This window comes from Pyxicephalus adspersus, chromosome 4 (genome assembly GCF_032062135.1).
Source record: "Pyxicephalus adspersus chromosome 4, UCB_Pads_2.0, whole genome shotgun sequence".
Taxonomy (NCBI): Eukaryota; Metazoa; Chordata; class Amphibia; order Anura; family Pyxicephalidae; genus Pyxicephalus; species Pyxicephalus adspersus.
Window position 1 is genome coordinate 51,471,489 of NC_092861.1, and position 12,800 is coordinate 51,484,288.

A 12,800-nucleotide genomic window follows, 5' to 3' on the forward strand; every position below is an offset into this window, starting at 1 on the left:
CTCTACTACACCTACTATTAAATTATTTGCTGTGTAGATATATTATTTTTACCAAAAACAGCAACTGATCAGGTTATGGGCCAAGTGGCAAAAAATCAGAACATTCAGATTTTTCTCTTCTTGCCCAATGTTTAGGTCAGACAGCAATATGTGATTGTATGAAGGCCTTCCACTTGGACATTTTATGATACATCTGTTAACCCTTCAGTTTTAGAGTTTGTCAACCTATTGGCTGTACTTTAAAAAAAACGTAATCCTTTGAAAGCCAACTGAGCGGGGTCAGTAAGCTGAAATGCTTAGAATAAAGGCTGGAAAACAGATTCATCTTTTTTAATATGCTGGAAACCAGCTCGAGGGCAGCTGTCCCTCTGAACATATTGTCCATTCAATTTAAAGTTCATTTATGCTTATGTTTACTCTGCATGAGTCTGCACTATGGTTATACACCTGGCAATATGCCATTCGGTCTCTGTAGGGAATGTCTCTCAAAGCCGAGTACCCTGCCAGTTTACAACATGGCATTGAAATTGCCACAGAAGTGTTTGAGACACAGAGGTTTATTAATATAGATCTACAATGCACAGCAGGAACATAAACCTCAACATTGGTGTAATGGTACTGGGTGGATTATTATGGATTTATTGATGCAATGAAGGTGAGGATTTTCAAGCCTGTGATCATTCTAAAATAAGTACAATTCTAGCAAGTAGAGAACAATCTCTGTTAATAGTATAAGTACCATTACCAGTTATCAATCAAAGAATGAAAAGTACAAAACAAAAATGAAATTGTAAAACAAAACTTAAAACAAAGGTTTACAAGTATATATGTAACTGGGAAATAAAATTCACATTAACCCTGTCAAAATACATCCTAGGGGAAGATGCCCAACATTATACGCAGCTGTCCGTTGGCCAATGTTTCCTAAATTTCTTCTGTTCCAGTTCTGCAGCTTTTGTCAGTCTCTTTAGAATTCTACACTTCCAGGCATTTGTTCCTTTCTCCGACCCCCTACATCACAACAAGACACAGAAAAATAAAAGCCCCATATAAGCTACAAATTGAAGAGCCATAGTTTAATCAGGGCCATGAAACCCCTATACTAGCACTGACCAGCAGTCATATGAAGTGTTCCATCTTCCAATCATAAGCACCAGGTATTTTCTTTGATTTCTCATGATGAATGGTGAGTAAGATCTGCCACCAATAAAAGCCACAATAGTAAGTTTGTTGTTGAGATTTCATCTTGGAGAATTATGATGTAAATCAATGTCATATTTCTGAAAAAGATTATACTATTATTTTTTGTGTATTTTAATTAATCAGCTATCAAATTTGTTTTGTTAAAGTATGGAAGGTTTTGAGTCAGTTTTTCCTCTATTGGGACAAATTTTTTTTGTCTGAACCCAATTAATTGGATATTTCTACAGCAGAAACCAATGAAAACCTGTAGACAGGAATTCCAGACCAGAATGATTGGACTGCATTCCACATTTGTTCTGCATTTTTCTTGGTGACAGCATTTTTAATGTCACCCCACAAGTTTTTATTGGATTAAGGTCAGGGGATTGGGCTAGCCGCTCTATAACGTCAATCTTGTTGATCTGGAACCAAGATCTTGCTTGTTTACTGGTATGTTGTCCTGTTGAAACACCCATTTCAAGAGCGTTTCCTCTTTGGCATATGGCAACACGGCCTCTTCAAGTTTTTTGATGAATTTAAACTGATGCATGATCCCTGATATGTGATAAATAGGTCCAACACCATAGTATGAGAAACATCCCCATATCGTGATGCAGCACCACCATGCTTCACTGTCTGCACAGTGTACTGTGGCTTGAATTCAGTGTTTGGGGGTTGTCTGATAAACTGTCTGCGGCCCCTAGATAGAAAAATAACAATCTTGCTTTCATTAGCCCACAAAATGTTGCTAAATTTCTCCTTAGACCAGTCAATGTGTTCTTTGGCAAATGGCAACCTCTTCTGCACATCTTTTTTTCAACATTCGGACCTTGTGGATGCTTCCTAACGATAGCTTTGCTTCGCTGTTCTACAGATTTATTTGTGGATTTGGAAAGAATTAGAATTGATGAGAATATTTTAGTGGTGTATTTGTGTCCTGTAGCATCTGCCCCATCCCACTTCATTTCTTGTCCCAGTAAGACAAGCACAGGAGAATGGAATTATTCCTAAAATGGCTCACAGACACAAATATAAACATAAGAGAACTCTTATTCTCCTAATTATTCTTTACTCTATTTAAAAGTCCAAAAATTTGCTTGACTTATATGTAAACCCAAATACTAAACCCTGGTAAAGTTTAAGGCAGAACTAAAGTCAATGGTGGGTAGTTTCATAGCAGCTGCCAACTTTACTACAAACTCTTCCGGGTCAGCTGTGATCCTTTTCAGCCATTGGGCAGCCACTGATGTGTAGAAATAACATTATCCCAGGCATTTAGAACACCTGGGGTGGCTGGAATAGAGCTGTGCTCTGCACTGCAAGGTGCATTTCACTTACCGCATGCTTCTCCTTATCACCAGTCTGATGTTTTATGTCCAGGCCTATTCGGCAGCCATGTTTATCTTGAATGGCCAGACTAGGATAACTCCCATTCATGTGCACTGGATTTAAATTATCCCAGCACCAAGGAATGCCAAAACTGTACGCTGAGTTGTGCGTTTAGGAAAAACATGGCTGGCAGCCAGAGGAGGAACTTTACATACAAAGGGACAATATTCATGCAAATTATTGGCACAGATCATTTTTCCTCTCAATAAAACCTTTGTTATAGTGTCCTTCTGTATTTGTGACCGCTGTGCTTGTAATGCTGGGTACATAATACTGCAACAGATAGGGAAAAGCCGGGAACTGATTTAGCGTTATAAAGATGGCAGAATTTAACTCTACACAGATGCACAAATAAAACATTGTATAGACATTAGATGATTCTCACCCGTATAAACATGCTCATCTCAGGCAAAATTTTGGTGGAAGCTGAGAGAGATATTCACAAATCAAGATCTTGTAATAAATCTGTTGCATTGTTTAGATGTGCACTAGAATTGATATATATCCCTCACAAAATCACTTGGGTAATAAAAGCTTACCTGCCCACAATGTATAATTGTCAGACTAAAGTTCCACTTTATTGTCATTTGAAATATAACTTTCAATATATTTAATCTGAAGCTTCCATTTAAATAATACCTGCTGATCCTGCAACGAGGATCCTTGGTCAGGCATATCCTGTTACAATGTGACAATGCTTTCTTCCTATCCCAGATTTGTGGTCCTGTGTTGTCACCCTGGCACCCAGGCTTCCAATGACTGCATGCAACTCTCCCAGGAAATCTGCTCTGATATATGTCATAGATCAGAAATAAATCAAAATATAAACTACATGGTGAACACATTATAATATAATAAACACATATTTATTTTTATATGATACAATAATTATTCATTTCAAACATGAAGATTTTACATTTACATACAGCAAACACCTGCACACGTGACTCTCCCTCCCAGAGTCAGCTATGTGGCCCGGCGCCCACAAGGTGTCACTGTCACATCATTCACTTCCTGTTTTACCGGAGCCCTTCTGTCCTTGTGCGGCTGCTCGCTGCTCTCGGGCCTCGGGAAGGGATGAACTCCATATTGCGTGACTTTCCGGCCTGGCAGACGTGAGGAGCCCGAGGCAGGAGCGGAGAGCCATTGCCACGTCTGGTTATCTTCCTTGCAGATGAGAGGTTGGAGCGGTAGGTGATCCTCTGTTGGTGAAGTGCATACCTGTGCGGGGTGCAGGTAGATTGTTGGCTTCTCTCATTCATTGTGCTGGGGAACCATGACGACTTCTCCGTATGGGGTGTTACTGGCCCCCAGGTGTGTGCTCCCAGTGGTACCACAAGTCCCAGCATGGCACCAGATGTGGTATGAATGTAGCTGTGTGAAGGTCAGATGAATCCATTCCTGTGGATGTCATACGGAAGAGACATGTCTATGTATTCTTATAATGGGGTGTGCAGATGATGTGTATACATGGTTCTTCTCTATCACCCACCTCATAGATTGTAAGCTCCTAGGGGCAGGGTCCTCCTCTCCTCCTGTCTGTCATTTACAACCCCTATTTAATGTACAGCACTGCATAATATGTTGGCGCTACATAAGCCCTGTTTAATAATAATCAGTCATCTGTCTGATCATAGAAATACAGAGTATTCAGCTCCTTCCATAGCTGGCCACACACATTACAATCTCATTAATAAAGCAGACCTGACGCATCAAGCAAGATCTACTTATTAGTATTAAACAGGATTTATATAGCGCCAACATATTACACAGCGCTGTACAATAAAAATCGGTTGTGATGATAGACAGAGACACAGGAGGACGAGACAACCCTGCCCTGAAGAGCTCACAATCTTTTAATGTTCTTCCTCCCCGTTCCTTAATGTGCAGAAAATAAACCGATAGATGATACACTTCTCGACACTTCTGTGATTTATGTTGTGTGGCAGGTGATGTTGGTATCTCATAGATGACATTCTGGGGAATTCTGAGGATCTCATATGGAGATGATCCATGGGCTCACATTAAATAAGCAGACGTTGGTACAGTTACCAATGGCAGTGTGTAAGGTTTCTGCCTTGATGGTAGCCTTTGCTCAACATCCAGGATTCTGTGGGGCCCCAGGGTTCCTCCAGAGGTTGCTAGGGGTTCCTTGAACATGTTGTGCCTTATCAGTATAAGTGACATGATCTTTTTATCTGTTTATAAGAGTGATTTTCTTCCCGAAGGCCAGCAATGTAAGGGGAATTCTTCCCGCTGACCACCACACCAATCTACTGTGATCTGTGGATATAATAATTTTAGAAGGGGGTTCCTTAAAGACCTGAAAGCTATTTCAAAGAGCCCCCTCATGTTGGAAAGGTGAAGAAACACAGCTCTACATTGCTAATGTACAATTGACGTGTGGTATGTGTAACTAATTAAAGCAGAATGTGTTTTTTTTCTGAGTACATACATATATGCACATCTGTAAACCTGCTGCATTATTCATATTTCCTATTCTTTACCAGGACATGGGTGTGTAATACCTCAACCAATAAACCCTTCCTCTTCTTACCTGTATTTGTTTTACTGAATGTAATCACACTGTTCTTTTAGTGTTTTACTGTAAAACTTGTAAGTCCTGATAAACCTTTCCCTCTGCTAATATTTGATATTATGTTTTCAGTTTTTATAGGTTAGACACTAGTCTTGCATATCCGCCTGTAACACCGGAGGAATTCAGCTGTATGTGTGGACAGAAAACGTAAGTAATACATGTGCTAGAACAGTAGTTGCCAACCTTTTTGGTCCGGTGGACCACTAAATTTGCCCGCTCCGGATCGCGCATGTGTGGGGAGCCGAGTGTCATTTAAAGGGGAACAAACTACCCCTTTAGTGACATCAATATGCCAGAACCTGCCCACTCTCCCATCGCAGGTCTGAGCCTGTTCCTGACTGCACTCAGGGGCGCACCAGCCAGAGCCGCCGGCCAAAATTTTCTCTCAGGCTACTGGTTGGCAGCCGCTGTGCTAGAATATACAATGCTATGAGACAAAGGCCGGCAGTCACATTTAGTGCCTTCCTCTTGTATTAAAGGGCAAAGTGTGCAGAGGAAGAGTAGTTTTTTTTTTTTTTTTGCCCCATAGTCATTTTGTGTTACAATCATTGATTCATTAGCTGTCGTGCAGGTTTGAGTTTAAGTTCTGTGAGGTAGTGTAAATAAGATGAATCTTCCCTCAAGCAAATAAAACCTATTGTTCTACTCAATATATTGTTTCCTACTTGCTGTATTTCATTATAGTCTTTGCTTACATACAACTTTAATAATGCATTTTTTAATTTTTTATTTTTTAATATTTGTATCTGGTTTCAGACTACAGAGATATGAATGAGCATCCTAAGAAACGGAAAAGAAAGACTTCTTTTCCATCTCGATATGCTGGACAAACAAATGCAAGTGCATCTCCAGGTATGATATTCACATATGTTGTATGTGCCTTGTTTATTTCGGGTATTAGAGGAGACAGCTGGGGAAGTAAGATGGCAAAGCACATACATGCTAGTTAAAGTTGGTATTCTCATAAAAGAACCTTGAGCAGAAATAACATGCAGGCGCCATATGTTCTTACTATTAAGGTTACATTAACAACAGCTGAGAGTACTTGGTTTGCATTTCTGACACTTGATGAGGACCCAATAAATTTGAAAGAGAAAAGTTGTATTAAGGGGAAGATGTTAATTTTTTCTAGAACTTAACCCCCCCCTAGCGGTAATCCCAAGTCATACTCCGGGTAGCTAAAAATCATTAAAAAACCCACTTACCTTGCTCTGTTGTCGTCCCCCGGCATCCTGCTGGTTCCCTCAGGTCCAGGGGACACGTCTTCTCTCTTCAATTGGTGAATGCAGAGATGATCTTCGGGGGTTTCCCAGTGACTGGTGCATGTGTAAGGATCGACGGGAAATTCAAATAATTTTGTATTGGATACAATACACAGAAATCTTTGTATATTCTATATATATATATATATATTTATTATACATGCTACTGTACAGTTTTATTACATGTTTAACTTTTTTTTTTATTTTTTTCAAAGATTGTGTTTTTTTTATTTTAAAGTTTATTATTACATTTATTAAATATTGGACTTATTTCGGTGAGTTATGCCTAAGAATTATAGGCCTACAATGTAAAATAAATTTCCATGCAAAAAAAAATGTAACGCTTCTTGCATGGAAATACATGCAGCCAGAATTAGAACGCTAGGGGGGTTAAATAAAACGTCCATATCCAGAGTATTGGCACACAAGAGTACCACCTGAAGTCACACGAGGACTTGATGCACTTCTTCATCCAGCTTGTGTGTAAACATAGTTTCTAAACATGGCTAGTCTACATATATACACTACCATGTAGACTACACATCAAGCACAGTAAGTAGGTCAGGTAAAACAAAAACACCAAAATGTATTCAGCATGTGTTATTGCAACTTCATAGTGAACATTTTAAATTCGGTTCTTTCATAATGTAAACTCAAAATTCGTTTACAATCGATTCGTGTACTTTGAATTAAGTCACAAATATCCATGACTTCTATTTGTGCAAGAGCCCGTCATGTACTTTTGAATACTATATTGTGTGCCATTGTTCCCACAGCCTCCTCTTAATAGCACACTATAAAATACCAGATATGTAAATTTCCAGGCCAGCTGGAAAGTTTTCAGCATACTCGGTAGAGCAGGGATGCCCAACAGGTAGATCGCAAAGGGAACGCGAGTAGATCATGGAGCCCTGCTTTTCAAAATAAACTATCGCACACAGAAGTTATTAGGTCCAAGTTTGTATTGTTGGTAGATCATTTTGACTTGGTCATTTTAAATAGCTTGCTAGTAGCTCGCAAGCCAAAAAAGTGTGGGCACCCCTGCTGTAGAGTATGCTGTAACTGATGGTTGTAAACACTCCGAGCAGAAGAGGAGTGAATTTGCATGAGAGTTACAGTATTTATGCCTAAGATGTGTTTATAAGGACAGTTCCTCTTGAAGAAATGTTTGACGTGTGTATTTTAGGTGAATTGTAAACATTTTTATTATTTTTTTTTTTTTCAGATGTTGTTATTCCAATCAAAACTGTAGAAAACAATGGAATATATTTTGATCACTGTTACAGCGTCTGTTCTATATTACAAGCTGACCCTAAAGTCCCAGAAACAGAGGGTAAGTAACTAATGGAATATATTTTGTTTAGGGGTTACTTTACATTTTTGATAAAGTTTTGAAAGTTTAGAAGCTGTGTGAGGTTATTCATTACATTCTGTGTACCCAATGGGAGAGTCATATTGAGGAACAACAAGTACGTTTACAACAATCACAAAAGATTTCTTAACCTACTTGTATATCAAATTCAATGAAAAGGTACCACACTCCAAGCTAATTAGTAAATGGTAAATATTTGTTAGTCCTGTATGGAAGAAAAGCAAAGCAGTTACTACCTATATTGTAAAGAGGGATTTTCAAGGTACCAAACTCTTAATTAAAAAAGCAAATTTTTATTTTACAAAATATTAAAACATCCTATTGAACATAAAAATTTTGCACATAGACCATGATATCATAAAATCAATCATATAGACAAATAGCTTTCTTCAAACAATGTCTTCTAAAGCTTTTTTTTTTTTAAGGATGAGTCATCAAAAGGAGTAAATAATGATTATGGTTGTTACCATCACTGAAAAGGACAGGAATTATTACTTTAAACTCCACGCGTTTCACAGACCTGGGAGTGTTGGATATCAACTACTTTTCAAAAGTACAATAGGATTGTTGACGAAAGTCAGGATAGCAATACAAATCTGTAAAAAAAAAAGAGAAATATATCAGATTTCCTACTGAAACTCTGCAGAAACTCTTCATAAATATGTATTTTGGAAACCAGTAAGTTATATCTACTGTGAATATCAAAATTTTCTAATGGGTGTACACTAACAATAGTAAATTTGCCACCAAAGTGAATGGTCCAGTCCAACATTCATAAAATTAAACATAATATCATAAATGGCAGCTCACATTGACCCTGCGATGTTAGACAAGCGACCCAAAGCAGGGCTTTGAGATGATTATACTCACTACAATAATAATACAGATACATTTATATGGAATCATTTTTCAAAGTAGTTATTCTACATAATAATGAATAAGACCAAAAAAACGATGAATTTACAGTTTTGCTGGTTGATATAAGGGTTCCAAAGTTTAGAGGATATGTATGGTTGTTAAAAGTATTTTGGGCAAAGTTCCAGGTAGATGGGACAAATGGTCCTGAATATAATTTAAATAATATTAAACATTTAAATCCCAAATAATTACTCAAATATATTTTAAACCACTATTATAAAATACACATACCAGACATTTGATATACCCAAATTCAAAGCAGCTTCCAAGAAGGTAAATTGAAAAAGATTTCTATTGCTATAACGTACTGCTTCCTTACAGAGCAGTCTAGATAAGTACTCAGTTGCCTTAAATATGCCTATAACCATCCCAGGATCACCTGGGGGGACCCGCCTGTCAGTTTAATTCTACCCTCCAGAAGGAACAGGAAGTGACATCACTTCTGGGTCGGGAGGAAGTAAACAAGCACAATCCTGGTTGCTAATACACTTCAGGGCTGTGGATCAGCTGACACAGCTGCACAATTCCAGCAGTGATTGCTCATTGTGTAGTTGTAGACCAGATAGAAACAGTGTGTACGAGTCCCACCACTAGAGGGAGCATGCCAATGGATTTTACCACATTTCCAATAGAACATAGTACAAAGATGTATAAACGTACTGACATCAAGAAAAATATTCACTATTTAAACAACTGGTAGTACTTGACACAGGAATAACATTGTTGAAATAAAAAGTCAATTTTATATATATATATTTTTTTTTGTTATATTTATTTGTTTTTTTCGAACCTATTTGAATAAACGATCATGTTGTATTTTAGAATCTATTAGAACAATAGAGAAATCCCCAATAGTCATATTGACCTTAAATTACAAAAAGGGTTGGAAACTGAGTACATCATTAAGCCCAGGAGGACTAGTCGCATTTAATGTATTGATCCATTTGGATTCCTTTTGTAATATGATTTTGTTCCAGTCACCTCCCCGGGTATCTGGTAGTACATTTTCCAATGCTACAAACCAAATCATATCAGCATTAAAATTTTGTTGTAAGCCTACTTAACGGAGTTGTAATCTTTCCATTTTGTATTAGGTAAGTGTGTTTATAGATTTTACCTTTAAATTGGTGTTTTGTTTTTCCAATGTAATAGCTGCTGCATTGGCAAATAGCCATATATATGATTCCAACAGAATTACAGTCGGTCTTATGAAATGTATGAATCGTTTAAAATATTGAAAACGTGAGTTTATTATTACCATGATTGGAGGGTAGAATATATTTGCACTGTAAGCAGACTTGGCAGGGTTAATGCTTTAGAAGTGCATACACGTGGTGTGAAATGGCTTCGTACAATCTTAGTTCCCAAAGAGGGAGCTTTTCTAAAAAAACATTTGAGGTCTATCAGGAAGTAGCAAGTAACAAGGCAACAAGGTGAATTTTTTACATCCAGAAATGGCAGCTTACATAATGTCTTAGTGGAAGGTCCATTTTAAATTAAAGTTGGGTTTTAAATGTGCAGGATCGACAGCTTCCATCTTATCTTCCCTTGTCTACATATTAATACATGCACTATGTAGTAAGACCTGGATCAGAATGACAGCTGTGGAGCTTGTATCTTTAAAAACAGCCAACACAGCCAATCCCTCTTTTTCAGTGTGCACTGGTTCATTGTCCCAATTTGTGTAAGTCATCTGTATGTACAGTGGTAGCATCCATCAAGATCTGTCTAGCTCATGTAAGTCACAACTGGTTTGATTCTGGGTAATGCAAAAAACCTATACAACTCTTTTGTCTGTTAATATTATGTCAGCATTATATGCTGCTTTGCATGTTTGGCCTGAGTTAGACTATTTAGCAGTTGTATATTGAAGTTCTGGTGATCTGATTTCACATTCATGCATTCAGGCAATTATGTAAAGAGCTACAGACCAAGTGAAATGTTTCTGATATGATCTAACAGCAGTATTTGTATGGGATTGTTGAATAACATGTTCTTTTTGCTCTGCAGAGGAACCGCCTAGTACTAATGGTGACAGTAGGGAGAATTGTGAGTCTCCAACAATAATTCCTCAGCCAATCCATGAAGATGCAGTTGTAGAAGTCCATACTGAAGAGCCTGAGTGTGTCCCTTCACCTGTAGTAGAAGAGGAAATAAAGGACATCCCACTACAAATACATGAAAGTCCAGAGGGCAGCCCCTCATCTAACCTGACAGCATCACAAAAATGGCCACTGCTCAGAGCCAACAGCAGCGGTCTATTCCGTTGTGACCAGTGCGACTTCAACAGCAAATACTTCACTGATCTAAAACAGCATATGATCCTAAAGCACAAGTGTGCAGAGTCTCACATCTGCAAAGTGTGTAAACAGAGCTTCTCTAGTGAAGACTTACTTCTGGAACATGGAAAGGTACATGAAGAGGAGCAATTGAATTGTAAGCACTGCGATTACAAGACCAATTCCTATGACAGCCTCAGTCAGCATGTGACAGATGCCCATTTTAATGACTTTCTTTACTGGTGCGAACAATGTGATTTGCAGTTTTGCACAAGTAGTGAACTGTATTTGCACTTTCAGGAGCATAGTTGTGATGAACAATACTTATGCCAGTTCTGTGAGCATGAGACCAATGATCCGGAGGATCTGCACAGCCATGTGGTGAATGAACACACCTGCCGTCTTATAGAGATAAGTGATGCCTATAACAATGGAGCCCGGGGACAATTCAGTCTCTTAAACAAGATCAGTTTTGATAAATGTAAAAACTTCTTTGTGTGTCAGGTGTGCGGCTTCAGCAGCCGGCTCCACACCAATGTGAATAGGCATGTAGCAATAGAACACACACGTTTTTACCCACATGTCTGCGATGACTGCGGCAAGGGGTTTTCTGGCATGTTAGAGTACAGTGAGCATTTAAATCTGCATTCGTCGGAAGGTGTCTACCTGTGTCAATATTGCGAATACTCCACCGGTCAGCTAGAGGACCTAAAAACTCACTTAGATTTTCGGCATTCTGCAGATCTGCCCCATAAGTGCAATAACTGCCTTTTGAGGTTTGGATCGGAAGAAGAACTTAAAACCCACCACCAAACGCATGAGAAAACAAGTTAGAGAAAACTGTCCAGATAAAAAAAGGTTTTCTGGGCCAAGCAAAAAAGAATTTTGGATCCAGTTGTAAACATTTAAATGTTTTAGGCATCTTAGCTTCTTGTTTCCAGATCCTATTGCCAGAAATGGTTAGAACATGAGACGGGAGCGAAGGACTTATGGAACCTACCATTCCCAGGAATACTGTTTGTTCAAATGCTAAACACTCCTATTTCTAATGCAGTAGATGTATAAATGTAGTGAAAGCATTGAAAATGAATCACATGCATGTTTGGTGGAGATATTTATCACAGGTTTCTTTTTATATTCCTCCATTGTATTCTTTTCTTTGTTTTAACATTTTACTAGTGTATGTGGATATCAATGATGTGCTGGCTGGGTGTATGGAACACTTGGCATAGAGTCTAATGAAGAGGACATGAAGCAGGGACTTCATCTTTTCTCTGCATGGGTACATAATAGTAAGAAGGCTCTGTATGGTTTCGTTAAATTGCATTTTGTAAATGTGTGCTGCACAAGTGAATGTTTGTGTGTGAGATTGCACCACTTCAGGCTCATGTTAAACAATATGTCTGAGAACTTTGTTCGGTTTAATTATTGTGCTATATGTAGTACTTCTGAAATTGTTTGTCCGAATCAAAAAGAATGTCATTGAATATTGTCGTGCCAGAAAAAAAGATAAAATATAAAAGCTTGGTATAATTTGAAGTGTGGTTAATAAAACGGATGATGGAATAGTGCTTTTCACACACCTAACATAGGTCTTTTTCTTGATTTCAATAATAATTTTATTCTCCTTGTAACTACCGGTTAATAAATCATCTGTGCTGGTATCGTTTTACTTACAACCTTAATACACCATTCATTTACAAACAGAAATGTAGGCAGGTCACTGAATTGTAATAGAATAAAGGAGAGTGGGTACATTTTATCTCGTCTCCTTTTCATATAATACAGACAAATATATA

General features: G+C 38.1%; 1 protein-coding gene and 1 long non-coding RNA gene across 4 annotated transcripts; one reads left to right on the forward strand and one right to left on the reverse strand.

Annotated features, from left to right (window-relative positions):
• Window positions 1-3,605: 3,605 nt before the first annotated feature.
• On the forward strand, window positions 3,606-12,588 carry ZNF639 (zinc finger protein 639). 3 transcript variants are annotated; one of them, XM_072408136.1, is made up of 6 exons: window positions 3,618-3,761; window positions 4,800-4,977; window positions 5,240-5,317; window positions 5,927-6,022; window positions 7,658-7,765; window positions 10,733-12,588. In XM_072408136.1, exons 4-6 carry the CDS (start codon window positions 5,938-5,940, stop codon window positions 11,833-11,835), a joined length of 1,296 nt encoding a protein of 431 aa, XP_072264237.1. In that variant the 5' UTR covers window positions 3,618-3,761; window positions 4,800-4,977; window positions 5,240-5,317; window positions 5,927-5,937; the 3' UTR covers window positions 11,836-12,588. The 3 variants fall into 3 exon arrangements, with proteins under 3 accessions (XP_072264236.1, XP_072264237.1, XP_072264238.1); XM_072408135.1 differs by lacking the exon at window positions 4,800-4,977 and having other exon boundaries at window positions 3,606-3,761; XM_072408137.1 differs by lacking the exon at window positions 4,800-4,977 and having other exon boundaries at window positions 3,621-3,752.
• LOC140328490 (uncharacterized) lies at window positions 8,078-9,127 on the reverse strand. The gene is made up of 2 exons (XR_011920295.1): window positions 8,954-9,127; window positions 8,078-8,400 (listed from the first exon to the last, which is right to left on the reverse strand). It is a non-coding gene; the product is annotated as an uncharacterized lncRNA (long non-coding RNA).
• Window positions 12,589-12,800: the final 212 nt, after the last annotated feature.